The sequence below is a fragment of the Arachis stenosperma genome, chromosome 8 (genome assembly GCF_014773155.1).
Source record: "Arachis stenosperma cultivar V10309 chromosome 8, arast.V10309.gnm1.PFL2, whole genome shotgun sequence".
Classification (NCBI taxonomy): domain Eukaryota; kingdom Viridiplantae; phylum Streptophyta; class Magnoliopsida; order Fabales; family Fabaceae; genus Arachis; species Arachis stenosperma.
The window spans coordinates 51,952,951-51,967,940 of NC_080384.1; the positions used below are offsets into that span (position 1 = coordinate 51,952,951).

Consider the following 14,990-nt stretch of genomic DNA (forward strand, 5'->3'; position numbering starts at 1 on the left):
AATATGTGTCATATTGAAAATGGGGAAGTATGAGGAACCAATGGAATATTTATACAATGTGTATAATGGAGGTTTATGGAGTATTAGAGATATAATTATTAGTGTTACATTTTCTCATCAGTTGAAGCTCTTAGAATAAGTGGTATCATGACATGGTATTAAAGCGCTAGATCCGAAAGATCAAGAGTTCGATCCTTGAATGTTCATTTCATAACTCAATAGCCATTGTACACATTGTACAAATAGTTCATTGTCTCCCTAGCGAGATCCATTGAAAATAATAGATCAATAATTTAAATTACCGGCTGATGCTAACTTGCTAAGTTTTAATTAGCCTTATGTATAATGTAAAGAAAAATTACAAATTAATTTTTTTAATCATCATTCACTCAACTTGTTATAATATATTCATATTCTTATTTCTTATTCACACGCTATTTTATTAGATGATTGTTAAATTATCCATTTGATTGGTATTTTTTTATTTAAAATTAAATAAAAATGTAATTCATTTTCAGTGTATTTGTTTTGTATAAATTTTAAAAAAAAATAATTCGTTCCAACATTTTGTTATTTTCAAATTTGTCCATGGTATTTTGAAAAAAGAAAACATACATAATCTCCATCTTTAAATATTTCACTCTTATTTAACCTCTATAGAATTTTTTTTTGGCGTGTATATAAATTTTATGGAAAATTATTATTAAGTGTTCTAAAAATATTACTATTACAATAATTTGACTATTGATTTCAATTAGGAGCTTCCAAACCTTATATAAATAATTAAATATAAAGGGAAGAGCACAAAAACATAGATTGCATTTGTGAGGCAATTAAAGAGAAGCAGAAAATAAGAGTCAAATCAGAGGGGAAGGTCAAAGCACAAAATGAGAAGATATGGATGAATGAATAGGAAATATCTGCACACAAAACTAATATCGAGGTAGCTGAATAATGCTAACAACATTATATCTTGTTTCTTTTTCTTACAAGTAATAAGTAGTAATATATAACCTCGTAAAGAGTAAAGACACATAGAAGTAGCTAGCTAGCTAGTTCGATTTCTTAGATAGCTAGACAGTAGTATATATATACATAGTCCAGTTAGTTTTCAACAAAATCTTCGTACTAAATGCCATTGCTCTTGTTTATTTCAAATCAAATGGAACCTTCATGAAGTTACACGTTAGAAAAGAAAGGAAAGGAACCGAACCCCCCCAAAAACGTGTCTCGGGAAAACACCACTGCTCTCCCACTACCGGGGAAGAAACAACTTAATAAGGGTCCTAACCCTCGTAATCATGCCAATTACATTGTTTTTTTTAATTAAAAATGTGATTCGAATTCGAGATATTAAATGAATATGAGAAAACTATATAAAAAATAAATAGTTAAATTAATTTTTCAAAAATTACGTAATTTTTAATTTAGTCTTAACAAAATTTTTTTAGTCAAATTTATTTTTAAAAGATTTTAGTTTAGTCATGTTAGTTTTTTCGTCACTTTCTGAATTAACGACGTTAATGAAAAGTGACGTGACACGTTAAATTACTTGTCAGTACATCTCTCTACATCTTAATTGGTAGCCAACACAATATCTTCATAAAATTTGGTCAAATCAGTCCCTAAATGACAAACCCTAATTCAAAAATGTTGCATATATATCCCCTTCCTATACAATATAGTTGCAGCGGTTCAGATGGCAAAATTTGAGGTTGCCGACATGATAGTTCGTAAAGATAGAGCTCGCGGTGGTGGAACTAATCAACTTTTAGCTATTGAAAATGTTTAAGCAACTAGATGAAACTCTAATTCTTAAAACAATTTTCAATTTCAATCAAGAAACACCAACAATAAATAGAATTTAACAATGGTACAATCCTAAAAAGAAGTTCAGTAACAGAAAAAATAAATAAATAAAATTTCTTCCACAAAATTGAATTCCACAAAGAAAATGTGATCCCCAAAACTAAACAACAAAACAAACACTAAACACAAACAATGATAAAAGAAATTGGTAACTAGTGCTCCTTTAATATTAAGAAAAACAGAACCCTTTATCAATTTTCATGAATCAACAAAGAGCAAAACCCTAACCCCACAATTGATTTTCAATTCCAACAAAAAACACCAACAAGAAATAAAATTTTTCAATGACACAATCCTAAAAACAAGTTTAGTAACCAGAACAAAATAAAACCTTAAACAACGACAAAAATAGTCGTCGGTCACGTCTTCAATTATTGCGAAGCCACTCCTCAACGGCGATCTTGCAAACACGCTGCACTTGATACTTCAATCGGCGACGATAATGAAGGATCCTTCATCTTCTCCTCAACACGTCGAAAATGAAATGAGAGGGAGAGTCTTGTGAAAGAAAATAGAGACGTCACACCAGATGCTTCGATCAACGACGATGATGAAGGCTTCTTTATCTTCTCCTCAGTGACGTCGAAAAGGAAGTGAGAGGGAGAGTCTTGTGAGAGAAATAGGGACGCCGCACCGGATGCTTCAATCGGCGACAAGGATGAAGACTTCTTCATCTTGTCAGCGACGTGAAAAAGGGATGAGAGAGAGACTTTTTGTATTGTGTGTTATTGTGACTTGTGAGTGAATGGAAGTGAGAGAGATAAAAACGACAGTGTTTTAATGTTTATCTGACTCTTAACATGTCACGTCACTTTCCGTTAATGCTGTTAACGTAGAAAGTGATAGAAGGACTAACGTGACTAAACTAAAATCTTTTAGGGATGAATTTAACTAAAAAAATCTTTCAAAAACCAAATTGAAGATCGCGTAATCTTTCAGAGACCAATTTAATTATTTACTCACTATATAAACTATAGTTTATTATGCCAAAACATATTATTATTATTATTATTATTATTATTATTATTATTATTATTATTATTTACTTACTAATTTAAATATTATTAATATTAACTTGTTATTATATAGTAACTAATTATATTAATCCAAAATAATGAGTGAAGTAAAGTTTCTTCAATTTTGATTTTATTTGTTGAAATAAAAATAAGCGAACCAAATAATTTATTCAACAGAAAAAGTTTAGAATTAATTTATTTTTTAATCAATAAATATTTCTCTTTTTCTAAAAAGCTTTATTTTTTTAGCTTTGATTATTTATTATTTATTAGCCAATTATTAATTAAAAAATACTTATTAAAATAACAAAATACAAAAAGCAATTACCAAATTATAACTACCATATAAATTATGACTATGGAGAACGATGATGTGGCTGGAACAGACAACGAAGGAGGTTAAGAACAGAGAACAGAAGACACTAAGCCGATGGAGCCAGGCGGCGAGAAGTCGAGAACGCGAGCGAGGCGGCAAGAAGTCTGAACCACAAACCACAAACCACAGTCACGGAGAAAGCAACGGCGACAAGCGAGAATGCGACGAAAGGGACCAGCCTGACTATGCGTCTTCGCAAGGAATAGCTTCGAGAGGAAGCACGCTACGTAGAAGGAGGAACATCATGAGATATCCGGCGAGCAGCTTTCGATGGTGGTCAGGAAAACTGGCTGATGAGTGGTTTGGTGTCTCTGAGGGTGGGTGAGAGATTGGGACTTGGGAATGAATGGTTACAGGTTGCAGCATCGTGAACTCGTGAAGTGCGAGATTAGGGTTAGGTTATGGTGAATTGAATTCCTGAAAGCCTGAAAATAACTAACATATATATTTATTTTTTTTTAATTCTTATTGTGTGGATATGTGGATCTGCGGATACAAAGCAGATATCCGTGATTCGATCCTTGAAAGATGCAGATTGGATCCTATCCAATCCGATCAGTCTACGGATCGGATATACAATTTTCGGATCGAATACGGATTTTACCGTAGATCTACGGATACGATCCAATCCATGAACATTTCTAAATATGATTCGGGTCGTCCTTCATGTCTACATTTTTTAATCTTGTGGTGTTGTTACCTAACTTTTCCCTTTAGGGTGCGTTTTTTTGGGGAGAAGTTGTGAATTGTATTTCGAAACAACTGAATTTGAATGGTATATATAGGTGTACATACAGTAAATCGAGGCTAATACATTCGATTTAGTTATAGTGACAATACCTTTAAATTGAATTAGATCCATTCAATTTACTATGGACATAATAAATCGAAGCCTATACATTCAATTTAGGGTTAAATACTTTTTTCGTCCCTAAGGTCTGGGGCAAAAATCAAATTCGTCCCCGACTTTTTTTTGTTATTAAAACCATCCTCAACGTTACAAAACATCATAAAATCGTCTTTTACTACTTCAATTTTATTATCTTGATCAAATTACCTTTTATAATTAATAAAAATAATATTAAAAAAAAAACAAAACATCCCCCTCCCCCCTTCCTCCCCCCCGGAACCCAAACCCTGTATCTCTTCAGTTTCTTCCCTCTCATCCCCTTCTTCCTACCATTCCTCCTACCCCTTTCTTCGGAACCCTCCTCCCAACCACAACCAAAATTCTTACTCTCTCTCTTTCTGTCACCTTACCATCTCTACCCCCCGCCTCCTTCTCTACTTTCTTCTCCCTAATGAGGTCCACAACCTCGCCTCCCAGTCCCACGTCGTCGTCTCCGTCGACAGAAAAATACACCCAACCAGCGAGTCCAATCCTGTGAGCGTTGCAAGAGGTCACTGTCATGGACAGTGAAGAAGTCGATGACTCTGTCCCTACTATTGGCTTGCAAGGCGTGAACGACGTAAAAGCGGGGAAGAGAAGTTTGGATTTTGGAGAGCATAGCAAGGAGACGAGGGCAACGAGCCTATCGACTTGGAATTTAGGAACGTAGAAAGAGAAGATGAGGTCGATGATCTTATCGACATAGAAGCCCTTTCCAAGATCGGTTCGGAGCTCAGAGTCGTAGGATTGGAGAGTGTTGGTGAAGCCTCGGAAGACGAGGAACTCCTGAAACAGCTCCTCCGCGTACTGCATGTTCTCCATTAGCAAAGAGAGCGTGGGTTGGGGACTGGCAAAACGCGGCACTCTTTTAGAGCATTTGTTGGCTGTTTTCTACTTTAACGATTGTTCAAGTGGTGGTATTAGGCTGTTTTAGGGGGTTTTGGATTCATCTTCGTTCCTCCTTTTTTCGTTCTTCCATTTTTTTTGAAGAACATAAACATCATTTTTTAATTCTTTTTTATTTCATTGGTTGTTGATTTTGGATTTGAAGTGTGATTGACGATGGTTAAACTGTTATCAAATTTAAAATTTGTAGTGATTTATTTTGTGGTTGTTGCTGCTGAATTTGCTATTGTTGAATTTGCTGAATTTGTTGTTGTTGCTGCTGAAGAAGAGAAGAGAATTGTTGTTGCTGAATTTAGTTGTTACTGTTATTGAAGGAGAGAAGAAGAATTGGAATTTTTTGGGTGGGAGAGAAGGAGGAAAGGGGAGTCCGAAAAGAGCTGAAGGAAGGGGATGGGAAGGGAAGAGACATTGGGGGTGGAGGTGGGGTAGGGAGAGGGTTTTTTGTTTTTGTTTTTTATTATTTTTATTAATTGTTAAGAGTAATTTGGTCAAAAAATTAAAATTGAGATAGAAAAGAATGATTTTATAACGTTTTGTAACGTTGAGGATGATTTTAATAAAAAAAAGTCGAAAGCAATTTTGATTTTGTCCCAAAACCGTAGGAACGAAAAAGTATTTAACCCTTCAATTTACTATCTGTTAGTCATTTTTGCTATGCCTACTAAATTAAAACTATATATTTTGATTTATATATATATTTTTATTAATTTGAATCTTATTAATTTAATTTACTTTAAGAATGTATAAATCAAATTGAATAAATTTGATTTATATATAAACACAATAAAAAAAATCATGTAATATTATTACATTTATTATTATTACGTAATATTAACTTCTGTTTAGTTTGTTTATGTGTTTTATTCTAAAATATATATTAAAATATAAAATATATATAAAAATAAATTAAATCACATACAAACAAATAAAAAAAATTAATTTAATAACTAATTTTACTGTTTTTGTCTTTTGTGAGAAATTGTATACGCTGGGTTATATTCTTTTTATTTAGGGCAAAATACCTAAATAAACTAAAATCATGCTAAAATTACGCCAATCATTCAAAATTAAAAGCGTTACGTATATGCTTCTAATGACTATTTCTATATAAATCAATACAGTTATATTCGATTAAGTAATAGGTATACATGTAATTCCATCGAAGCAGATTTGATTTATCATATTCACCAAAATATATAAATTGATGTATATTAATTCAATTTATTATAGTGTAAATGTATAAAAAGAATACAATGAAGAGTACATTTAATAATATTTATAATAAATACAATAAAGAGTACGTCTAATAATAAATTTAAAAAATAATAATTATAAATATTTTCTATAAATATTTATGTAGACCGAAACATTAGAACACAGTACCAAAACCCTCTCACACAGACACAATCACATTGCATCATTTCTTCTCATCTCATCTCACTTTCCAATCCCTCTCTTCAACATTCAACACTCAATGGACCCTGCTGACGCATTCACAACAAGCCTCTTCAAGTGGGACCCACGCACGGTCCTTCCTCCTCCTCCCTCCTCTGCCACTCGTCCGCCGCCTCAGATTCTTGACTACACGGTTGCTCCCCCTGCTGTCTCCCCTTCTTCGGTGTCCTTCCCGCCACCCAAGAGACCCGACCTAGGAGGCCTCGAGGAGCTTTTCCAAGCCTACGGTATACGCTATTACACGGCGGCAAAGATGGCGGAGCTAGGGTTCACGGTGAGGACTCTTATTGACATGAGAGACGATGAGATCGACGATATGATGAATAGCCTCTCTCAGATCTTCCGATGGGACCTTCTTGTCGGTGAGAGGTATGGTGTTAAGGCTGCCGTTAGAGCTGAGCGGCGTCGTCTCGAAGAGGAGGAGCTTATCAAACGCCGTAACTTCCTCTGCACCACCGATACCACCACCAACGCCCTTGACGCTCTTTCTCAAGAAGGTAATAACTCATTCTATTTTCACTTTCCAACCAAATTAAATATCAAAGTTCTTAGACTCAACCTTTAGTTATATAGCAACTATCTTTTTGTGTTATATATCATAATCATAATCATAATACTTATATGTATATGATGAGTGAATCTATGTTACACCAGCATTTTGAAAAGTTTGATGGATGACTACTGTTATATTAAGCTACTGTTCTACCATTGCTAATATATACACACATCTTGCTACAAATTAAATATGTTACACATATATACCTTGTTTATATTTAATTTGATTATTTTATTAATTAACATGATTCATTTGTTGTTATGACTTATAGTTTCAACATATATGTGTGTGTGTTTTTTTCTTTGTATCATTTTATATATAATGCTACAAGTTAAACAATATATACATATCCTATTATATACGAATGATATGATGTTATTGATACATTAATTAATTAAAGCATATATATGAAATGGGTCTGATTATTAGCCAAAACATAATATCCTAATATATAGGAAATGTTTTGAATTTGATACTTTACTTATCCTGAAAAAATATAGGGTAACTAGATGTTAGTTTTGCATGTGTACACAGGTTTATCAGAGGAACCAGTGGTGCAACAAGAGAAAGAAGCTGCGGGAAGCGGGGGAGGGAGTACGTGGGAGGTGGTAGGCAGCGGAGAAGAGAGGAGGAAGCAGGTGCAGCAAGAAAGGAGGAGGAGAAGAAGCAATAAGATAAATAATAAGGGAAGTAATAGAAGCAACAACGAGGATGGTGAAGAGGAAGAGTTAGAAGGAGAAGAGAACGACATGATTGAAGGGAGCAATGGCGGCAACGGCGGAGAAAGGCAAAGAGAGCACCCCTTCATAGTGACGGAGCCTGGGGAAGTGGCACGTGGCAAGAAGAATGGATTGGACTACCTTTTTCATCTCTATGAACAATGCCGTGAGTTCTTGATCCAAGTTCAAGCCATTGCTAAGGACCGTGGGGAAAAATGCCCCACCAAGGTATAATATGACCCTAACCCTCTCCTATGCTACCTTCTTTATTCTTTATTATTTCCTACTTTGCTACATTAATGAATGTTATGCATACGTGAAATAAACCAATTTTTTGGTTGTTGATTTGATTCATTATTTATTACGTGAAATAATTGTCTACAATATCATTTATATTTATTACAATATGGATAAAAAAAATGTTCTCAATAGATTGGTAGAATAAAAAAATTATATTATCATTTATATTTATTACAATGTGGATAAAAAAAATGTTCTCACTTGATTGATAGAATAAAAAATTATACTATCATCTACAATTGTGTATTTGTTGATTGTAAAATTCTATATTAATAATATATAAATTTTTTTGTTTTTATACTTCAATTTTTTTCGCACTTACAGTAAAAAATAGTTTTTATAATTATGTATATATTTTCATATTATAAAAACTAATTTTAATTTTAAATTTATTATTTAAAATGTTGTCTAAATATATAAATTTTATTTGATAACCATAGAAATATTTTTAAATCATCGGATATGCATATTAATTATTTTATTTATAAACAAAACTTAATTAATAGTGTAGGAAATCAATATTGATATCAATGCATCCATAAGAAGAATTTATTCCAAAAATGAATAAAATTGAATTTTTTTCTTACTTGTCCTTTTTTATTCTTTGGTTTCTGAGAGTGAGAGTAAGTCTCTGCAGTTTTGATGGTTCCTTGTGTTGCTTAGAAGAAAGAACACGTGACGAGTCAGGGAGTCTCGTGAGAGGGTCCCACTCTTAAACTGAGATTCTGCATCCGTACGGTGGTGAAATGTATTGTCCGGTCACAAAGAAGAACCATATATATAGGGTTTAGTAACCCTAACTTTTCACATTAACACACGTTAGTCAAAGTCATGCATTGCATTGCATCTTTTCTTAGATTCTAGCATGCACTCATAACAATCACAATCATCTCTCCCTTTAATTGACACGTATCCATCAGTTCCTGTGATTCTGTTACTTTGATGAATTGTTCTTTGCCTATATTCTATTCAATGTTACTTTGATGTGCATGGGTGTAGGCAATAAGTAGGTTACTGTTTATGATTATTCTTTTGAGATATCACAATATCACATACACCCAATAGTAAAAGTTTTTTAAGCTGAATTATGTTACTATAATATAGTTGACTTCTTATCTATCATATAATGATGGAGTTAAAAATATATATGATAGAATTATATGTGTTATTTAACTTATTTTTAAGATGTATGTTGTATTTTAATATATATTAGTGTACTCTTAATACGATCAAAATACAATACGTAATTACAAAAAACATAAGAAAACAATGTTTTTTCTGACCTAAATAATAAGTTAAAAAAATTATTTTATTTTTAAAATTTATATTTTAAATTAATTAAGTTTATTTATGTTTAGTGAACTTAAAATGTAGTCAATTGGGTATATACATTAATATTATTAGAAGGATGAGATAACATTTGTTTGTTGTTGATGAATTTTGGTAGCGCAGGTAACAAATCAAGTATTCAGGTATGCAAAGAAAGCAGGTGCAAGCTACATCAACAAGCCAAAGATGAGGCACTACGTCCATTGCTATGCCCTACACTGCCTCGACGAGGACGCGTCTAACGAGCTCCGACGAACCTTCAAGGAGAGGGGCGAGAACGTGGGCGCCTGGAGGCAAGCGTGCTACAAACCTCTAGTTGCGATAGCTGCTCGTCAGGGTTGGGACATTGATGCCATCTTCAATGCTCATCCTCGCCTTTCCATTTGGTATGTCCCTACTAAGCTCCGCCAACTTTGTCATGCTGAGAGTAACAACGCTGCCGTGGTCGCCACCGTAGCAGTCTCTACCTCTGTTTCGACAGCAGTTGCCCAACTTCCTTTTTAATTTTTAATTTTGTAGTAAATTTGCTGCTTAGTTATATATGAATATATAATTTTAACTAGACAGTGTTATATATATGTAGGACTTAAGATGAACCTTGAGACTTATTAGTTAGTTATGGAAATTTAATTCCATTAGTGTGCCTTGAAGTACGAGTTAATTAGATGCTATTATGGAGTAAATGTTTATTAGTTAATTTTGTTCCTTAATTTTTATGCAAATTAATGTCTTTTTAATTTTAATTGAGTTAAATAAGTTCTTCAAATTAAATATGAGTAAACAATAACCTTATATACTAGAGACTATCATTAGTAACATTAATTATAGTTAATTAAATGACAAGTACTCCAGTACTCTGTTTTTTTTAAACTATTTGGTACTCTTAGAAATGAGAGAATAAATTATAATTTTTTATATATTTAATTTTATATTCTAAGAAGATGCAAAATAAACATATTATATGCAATAATATATGAGAGAGAATAATAATATATCTTCTAATTTTAAAAAAATATAAAATATTTAATTAATTAAATTTAATTAAAATTTAAAATACCAACAAATAAATTTTTTTTTATCATTTAGTACGTGTTTATTACTTTTTATTGTTACAAAATTATGAATTTTCATTTTTTTACCAGACTTGCAGGCCTAACACAAAACTAACCTAATCCACGCCCATAACCCCTTATAGGTTTTGGACATATTAAAAGCCCATTGGATTTCAACTTTGCAACTATTGACATGTTTTCAAGTGGAATCCATCGAAACTTCTCACATGTTGCTATCCTACTACATCCACCTTTGTAAATAAAAAAAATTAAAAAGATATGTTATTGATGAAAATTATTTTGTGAAATAAACTAGATGAAAATATATATAAAAAATAATTACTCATATAAATTTTTTTTATATAAATATGATAATTAAAATATGGACCTATGTTAGTTCAAATAATTTAAAAAAACATGTTAAATCTTTAATAATTTTTAATTATCATTTTAACATAAAATATTTTCATATTAGTAATCACCTATAAAATAAAGAGATAACCTCACAAAGTTTAAACCTCTATTTTTTTATTTTTTGAATTTCAGCCTTTTCCTGATAAGTCACACAAATAAGGAATATGAGGTTAGAATTTAAATATGTAATTAGTTCAAAGTTTGACCTGAGCCTACTAAGTGACATACATTAATACATGCTTCTTAAATATAAACATATACCAAATTAAATAAGCAAATTATATATATAGGCATCAGTTTCTTCTCATGGAGATCTATGGTCCCCGCTAAATATAGCATGGCATATGGCATGCCTTATATTATTACCATAAGATTAAAAGAAATGAATATATAAAAAAGAAAGAGAATATCAAAACATGATAATGATACTTAAATCTCAGCTACTTAAAATTAATACGGTACTTCATATTTTGGCTAGTGATACAAGGTAAAAGACCTAAATTTATATTTTGGTTGATATCACAATTAATTATCTGAAATTTTTAAATTTTCAAAAAAAAAATTAATGATACTATTTTGTTACAATATTTAAAAACAAAAATATTATGTACATACTAAAAGTCAGTTATCATGTATTTATATATAAATGTATATATAATTTAATTTATTTTTAATGTGTATTTTATATTTTAATATGTAATTTGCAATGATGATTGATTTTAGTGTACATTTTAATTTAAAAATTATATTTTTGCCAACCAATAATAGTTATATGACCTATCATATATGCGCGTGCGCGGGTGGATAGATGGGCGTGCGTGTGCGCATGTGGATGGGTATGCGTCGAATCTAGTATACTTATACTTATAGTGGCTATAGTAGTTATGTAAGTATTATTAAAATTAAACTAATAATATTTTTACATTTTAGTAATACATTTTTTTGCAATATTTTTTAAAAAATGTTACTAAATAATAAGAAGCGTTACTTTTAATTTTAACAACAATTTTTGAAGCATATATGTTATTCTATTAAAACTATACATTTCACCATAAATATTTGAAAATTTATAGATTTAATCATATTTATTTTAATATAGTTATAACATATATTATATTCTAATGCTAACAGTTCAACTATTTCAACATTTACACATAAGATCAGTTCATAGTGAAACTATATATAAGAAGGTGTGGTACTTCAATTTCAATTTGGTTTGAGTTTTAGCCTACTTTTTAAACAAATTGTGTAGATTAATATAAACTAAACCAAAGAGAATATTAACTAAATCGTATTTAATCTCCTTGTTAGAGTAAATTCTCCAAATATCTTTTTCACATATCTTAAACTCATCTAACTAAGTCCCTAATCCGCGTGAATGTTTGAAATCATGCCTATGCTCAAATGACAAAGTTAAAAAGATAAATATACCGTTGCTAATGTGATTTGTGATGATTACAACTCTCACAAAAAACTTAAAATAATACCTTAAATAGGTTGTATTTTGTAGGAATTATTATTTCTAACTTCGAAGGTACTCCAACCAAAAATAACTTTGATGCTGAAAATGACAGTTTGCACAAAGAATACTTGAAGTGAAGCCTTTTGAATTCAATTAAGCATCCGTAAAGTTAAAGTAAACATTACTAATTAATTGTTTAAAAGAGAAAAGGGAAAAAGATGAAAGATAATTCTTCATTAGCCTACCTTGCTTATCTTTTGCAAATTGATTATTATTATCTTCGCTTCTTTCAAATTATATGCATTTGTTTGGAAAATAGCTAATCAGAATCGAATTTGGTCACCCCCAATCCTTGGTAAATTAAATGAATTGGGATATGATAATAAAAATTTTTAGGCTTAAATAAGATTGTGATTCTATACGTTTTTTTCTTCTTCTAATTTTGGTATAATAAAATTTAAAATTATCTATTTTAATTCATGCTATTAATTTACTTTAATAAGTATTTATGTAATATGTTAAATACTAATGTAATACATCTTATCACCTTAATATTTCAGTTTGCCATATATATATATATATATATATATATATATATATAATCTGTCACATCATTATTTAAGGCTGCGTTTGAAAAGGAGTAGAGACTAAAAGACTAAGATTGGAAGATAACGATTGAGAGATAGAGACTAAATTAAGTATTTATATTGTGTTTGGTATAAAATATACTAAACTGAGTTTTGTCTTAGTATTATGTTTAATTTAAGATAAATATAAAGATTGAATGGTAGATTTAAAATTTAAAAAATTAAATGATTATATTTTTGAAAAACAATATTATTAAAATTTTAGTCTCTATTCTAAAAAATTTTAGTTCCTTATGTTTTTATTTTTTGAAAATATTAAAAAGACTGAAATTTTAAGTAAATTTTAATCCTTTAGTTTCAGTCCCAAAAACAAGCGCTATCTAATGGAATAAATTAATATTAAAGACTAAAATAGATAATTTTTAAATTTTACTAACTTGAAACTAAGAAAAATTTGATAAAAATTAAACAAAAATAAAGATTTTATATGAATAATCCACAAATAACAATAATTTTATAAGATTTTGATGACAACTTTAAACTGTCGCTAAATGGTATAGTGGAGATTAACCGAATACTATTTTTGATATACCAAAAAACGATTTTATGATAGTTTTTAGCAACTATGAGTATAATTACCGCTAGACCAAATTTTGTTAACATGGAATTTGTCGATGTTGCCACAATTTGGTCCCCAATTTATTTATTTATTTTTTATAATTCCAATATTGTTTATAAGATCAAGTTGTCCCATCATTCTTTTGGTATATAATTTGAATAACATCCTTCAGATATCCTAAAGATGCTACGAATACAAAATAAAACAAAAAGGGACAAATTTAAAATATATATATAGACAAAGTTTTACTCTTATTTTGTATTGCATGTCGTCGTGCATATAGATACATTAATAATTTTATAGCTCAAAAATTAAAAACCCCCTTTTTTCTTTCTTAAAAGAAAATGCATGTAGTGTTTTCTTAGCTTTATTTATTTATTTCTTTTTTTTTAATTGATAATTATATTAATAATTGAATTTATTTTCCATCCATAGAAAAATGAACAATCTGGGGGTTTACTTGACATATAAGTAAGTGATGATGAGTGGGTTGAAAACTGAAAATGAAATCGAATAAATGGCCGAAAAAGTTGACAATATAGAAATAAACACTAAAAACAACACAACACAAGACACAACAGTGAACAGTGTAAGTGAATGTCCATCCAATAAATCAGTCATGAGTCAATGATATACACAGCGTGTTGACTTTCCAACGAGGGACCAAAAAATAGGTATTGTCTAAAAGATTTATTTAGTAAATATTAATATTGTCTGATTGGTGATATATATTAGGGCAAATGAATGCTGACAAATATTTTTTTTAGGTTTAATTATTTTATTTTTTTATAATTTTATTGAATTTTTAATTAAGTTTTTACATTTTTTTATTAAATTTTTATATTATATCAAATTTTGTAATTATATTTTTATTGTAACAAAAATAATAAAAATAATAAAATATTTTATTAAATAAAATAGATATATCTAATACTTGATTGAATATTCTGTATAATTTAATAGAATATTCTATTAATTTTAATATTTTTGTCACAGTAAAAATAAATTACTAATTTGATATTTTTAATTAATTTAATCAATTCAAGTTAAAAATTAAATCCCAAATCTAGTACATATATAATACAAATCCAATTAGATTTTCTATCAATCCAACGGTATATAATTTTTAATTAAATTTCAAACCTTATATCTCTGCTACTTAATTTTTGTTATCATCATCACTAAATTAGCTTACAAATGCATATCCCCATGTATATATATGAGCAGATTGATTTATGAATGCCGTAGAAAACACTCAAATGTCGCTAATCATAATTATGAATGCCGCGTGGTATGATATGTAATAAACTGTAAAAAGAATAATCAAATTCTTAACTCTTAGCTTTAATTGAATCTTTGTAGTTTCGGTGGCCGAAAAGGTGAAAGTAAATCCGTAAAATGTGGTCTTTATATTAGCTCAGTTTGAAATCCATGACCATAG

General features: G+C 29.9%; 2 protein-coding genes across 2 annotated transcripts; one reads left to right on the plus strand and one right to left on the minus strand.

Annotated features, from left to right (window-relative positions):
• Window positions 1-4,423: 4,423 nt before the first annotated feature.
• LOC130946186 (uncharacterized) lies at window positions 4,424-5,347 on the minus strand. The gene has a single exon (XM_057874860.1). The coding sequence runs from the start codon at window positions 4,970-4,972 to the stop codon at window positions 4,424-4,426; it is 549 nt and encodes a 182-aa protein (XP_057730843.1). The 5' UTR covers window positions 4,973-5,347.
• Window positions 5,348-6,530: 1,183 nt separating this feature from the next.
• On the plus strand, window positions 6,531-9,919 carry LOC130946187 (protein UNIFOLIATA). Its single transcript, XM_057874861.1, has 3 exons — window positions 6,531-7,008; window positions 7,602-8,014; window positions 9,539-9,919. The coding sequence occupies exons 1-3, from the start codon at window positions 6,531-6,533 to the stop codon at window positions 9,917-9,919; spliced, it is 1,272 nt and encodes a 423-aa protein (XP_057730844.1).
• Window positions 9,920-14,990: the final 5,071 nt, after the last annotated feature.

What these genes read in the sequence shown, in the direction of transcription:
- LOC130946186 (XM_057874860.1), bottom strand. Translation starts at nt 4,972, where the DNA reads ATGGAGAACATGCAGTACGCGGAGGAGCTGTTTCAGGAGTTCCTCGTC.
- LOC130946187 (XM_057874861.1), top strand. Translation starts at nt 6,531, where the DNA reads ATGGACCCTGCTGACGCATTCACAACAAGCCTCTTCAAGTGGGACCCA. An exon ending in TGACGCTCTTTCTCAAGAAG is followed by an intron (nt 7,009 to 7,601) that starts GTAATAACTCAT and finishes ATGTGTACACAG; the next exon opens with GTTTATCAGAGGAACCAGTG. An exon ending in GGGAAAAATGCCCCACCAAG is followed by an intron (nt 8,015 to 9,538) that starts GTATAATATGAC and finishes TTGGTAGCGCAG; the next exon opens with GTAACAAATCAAGTATTCAG.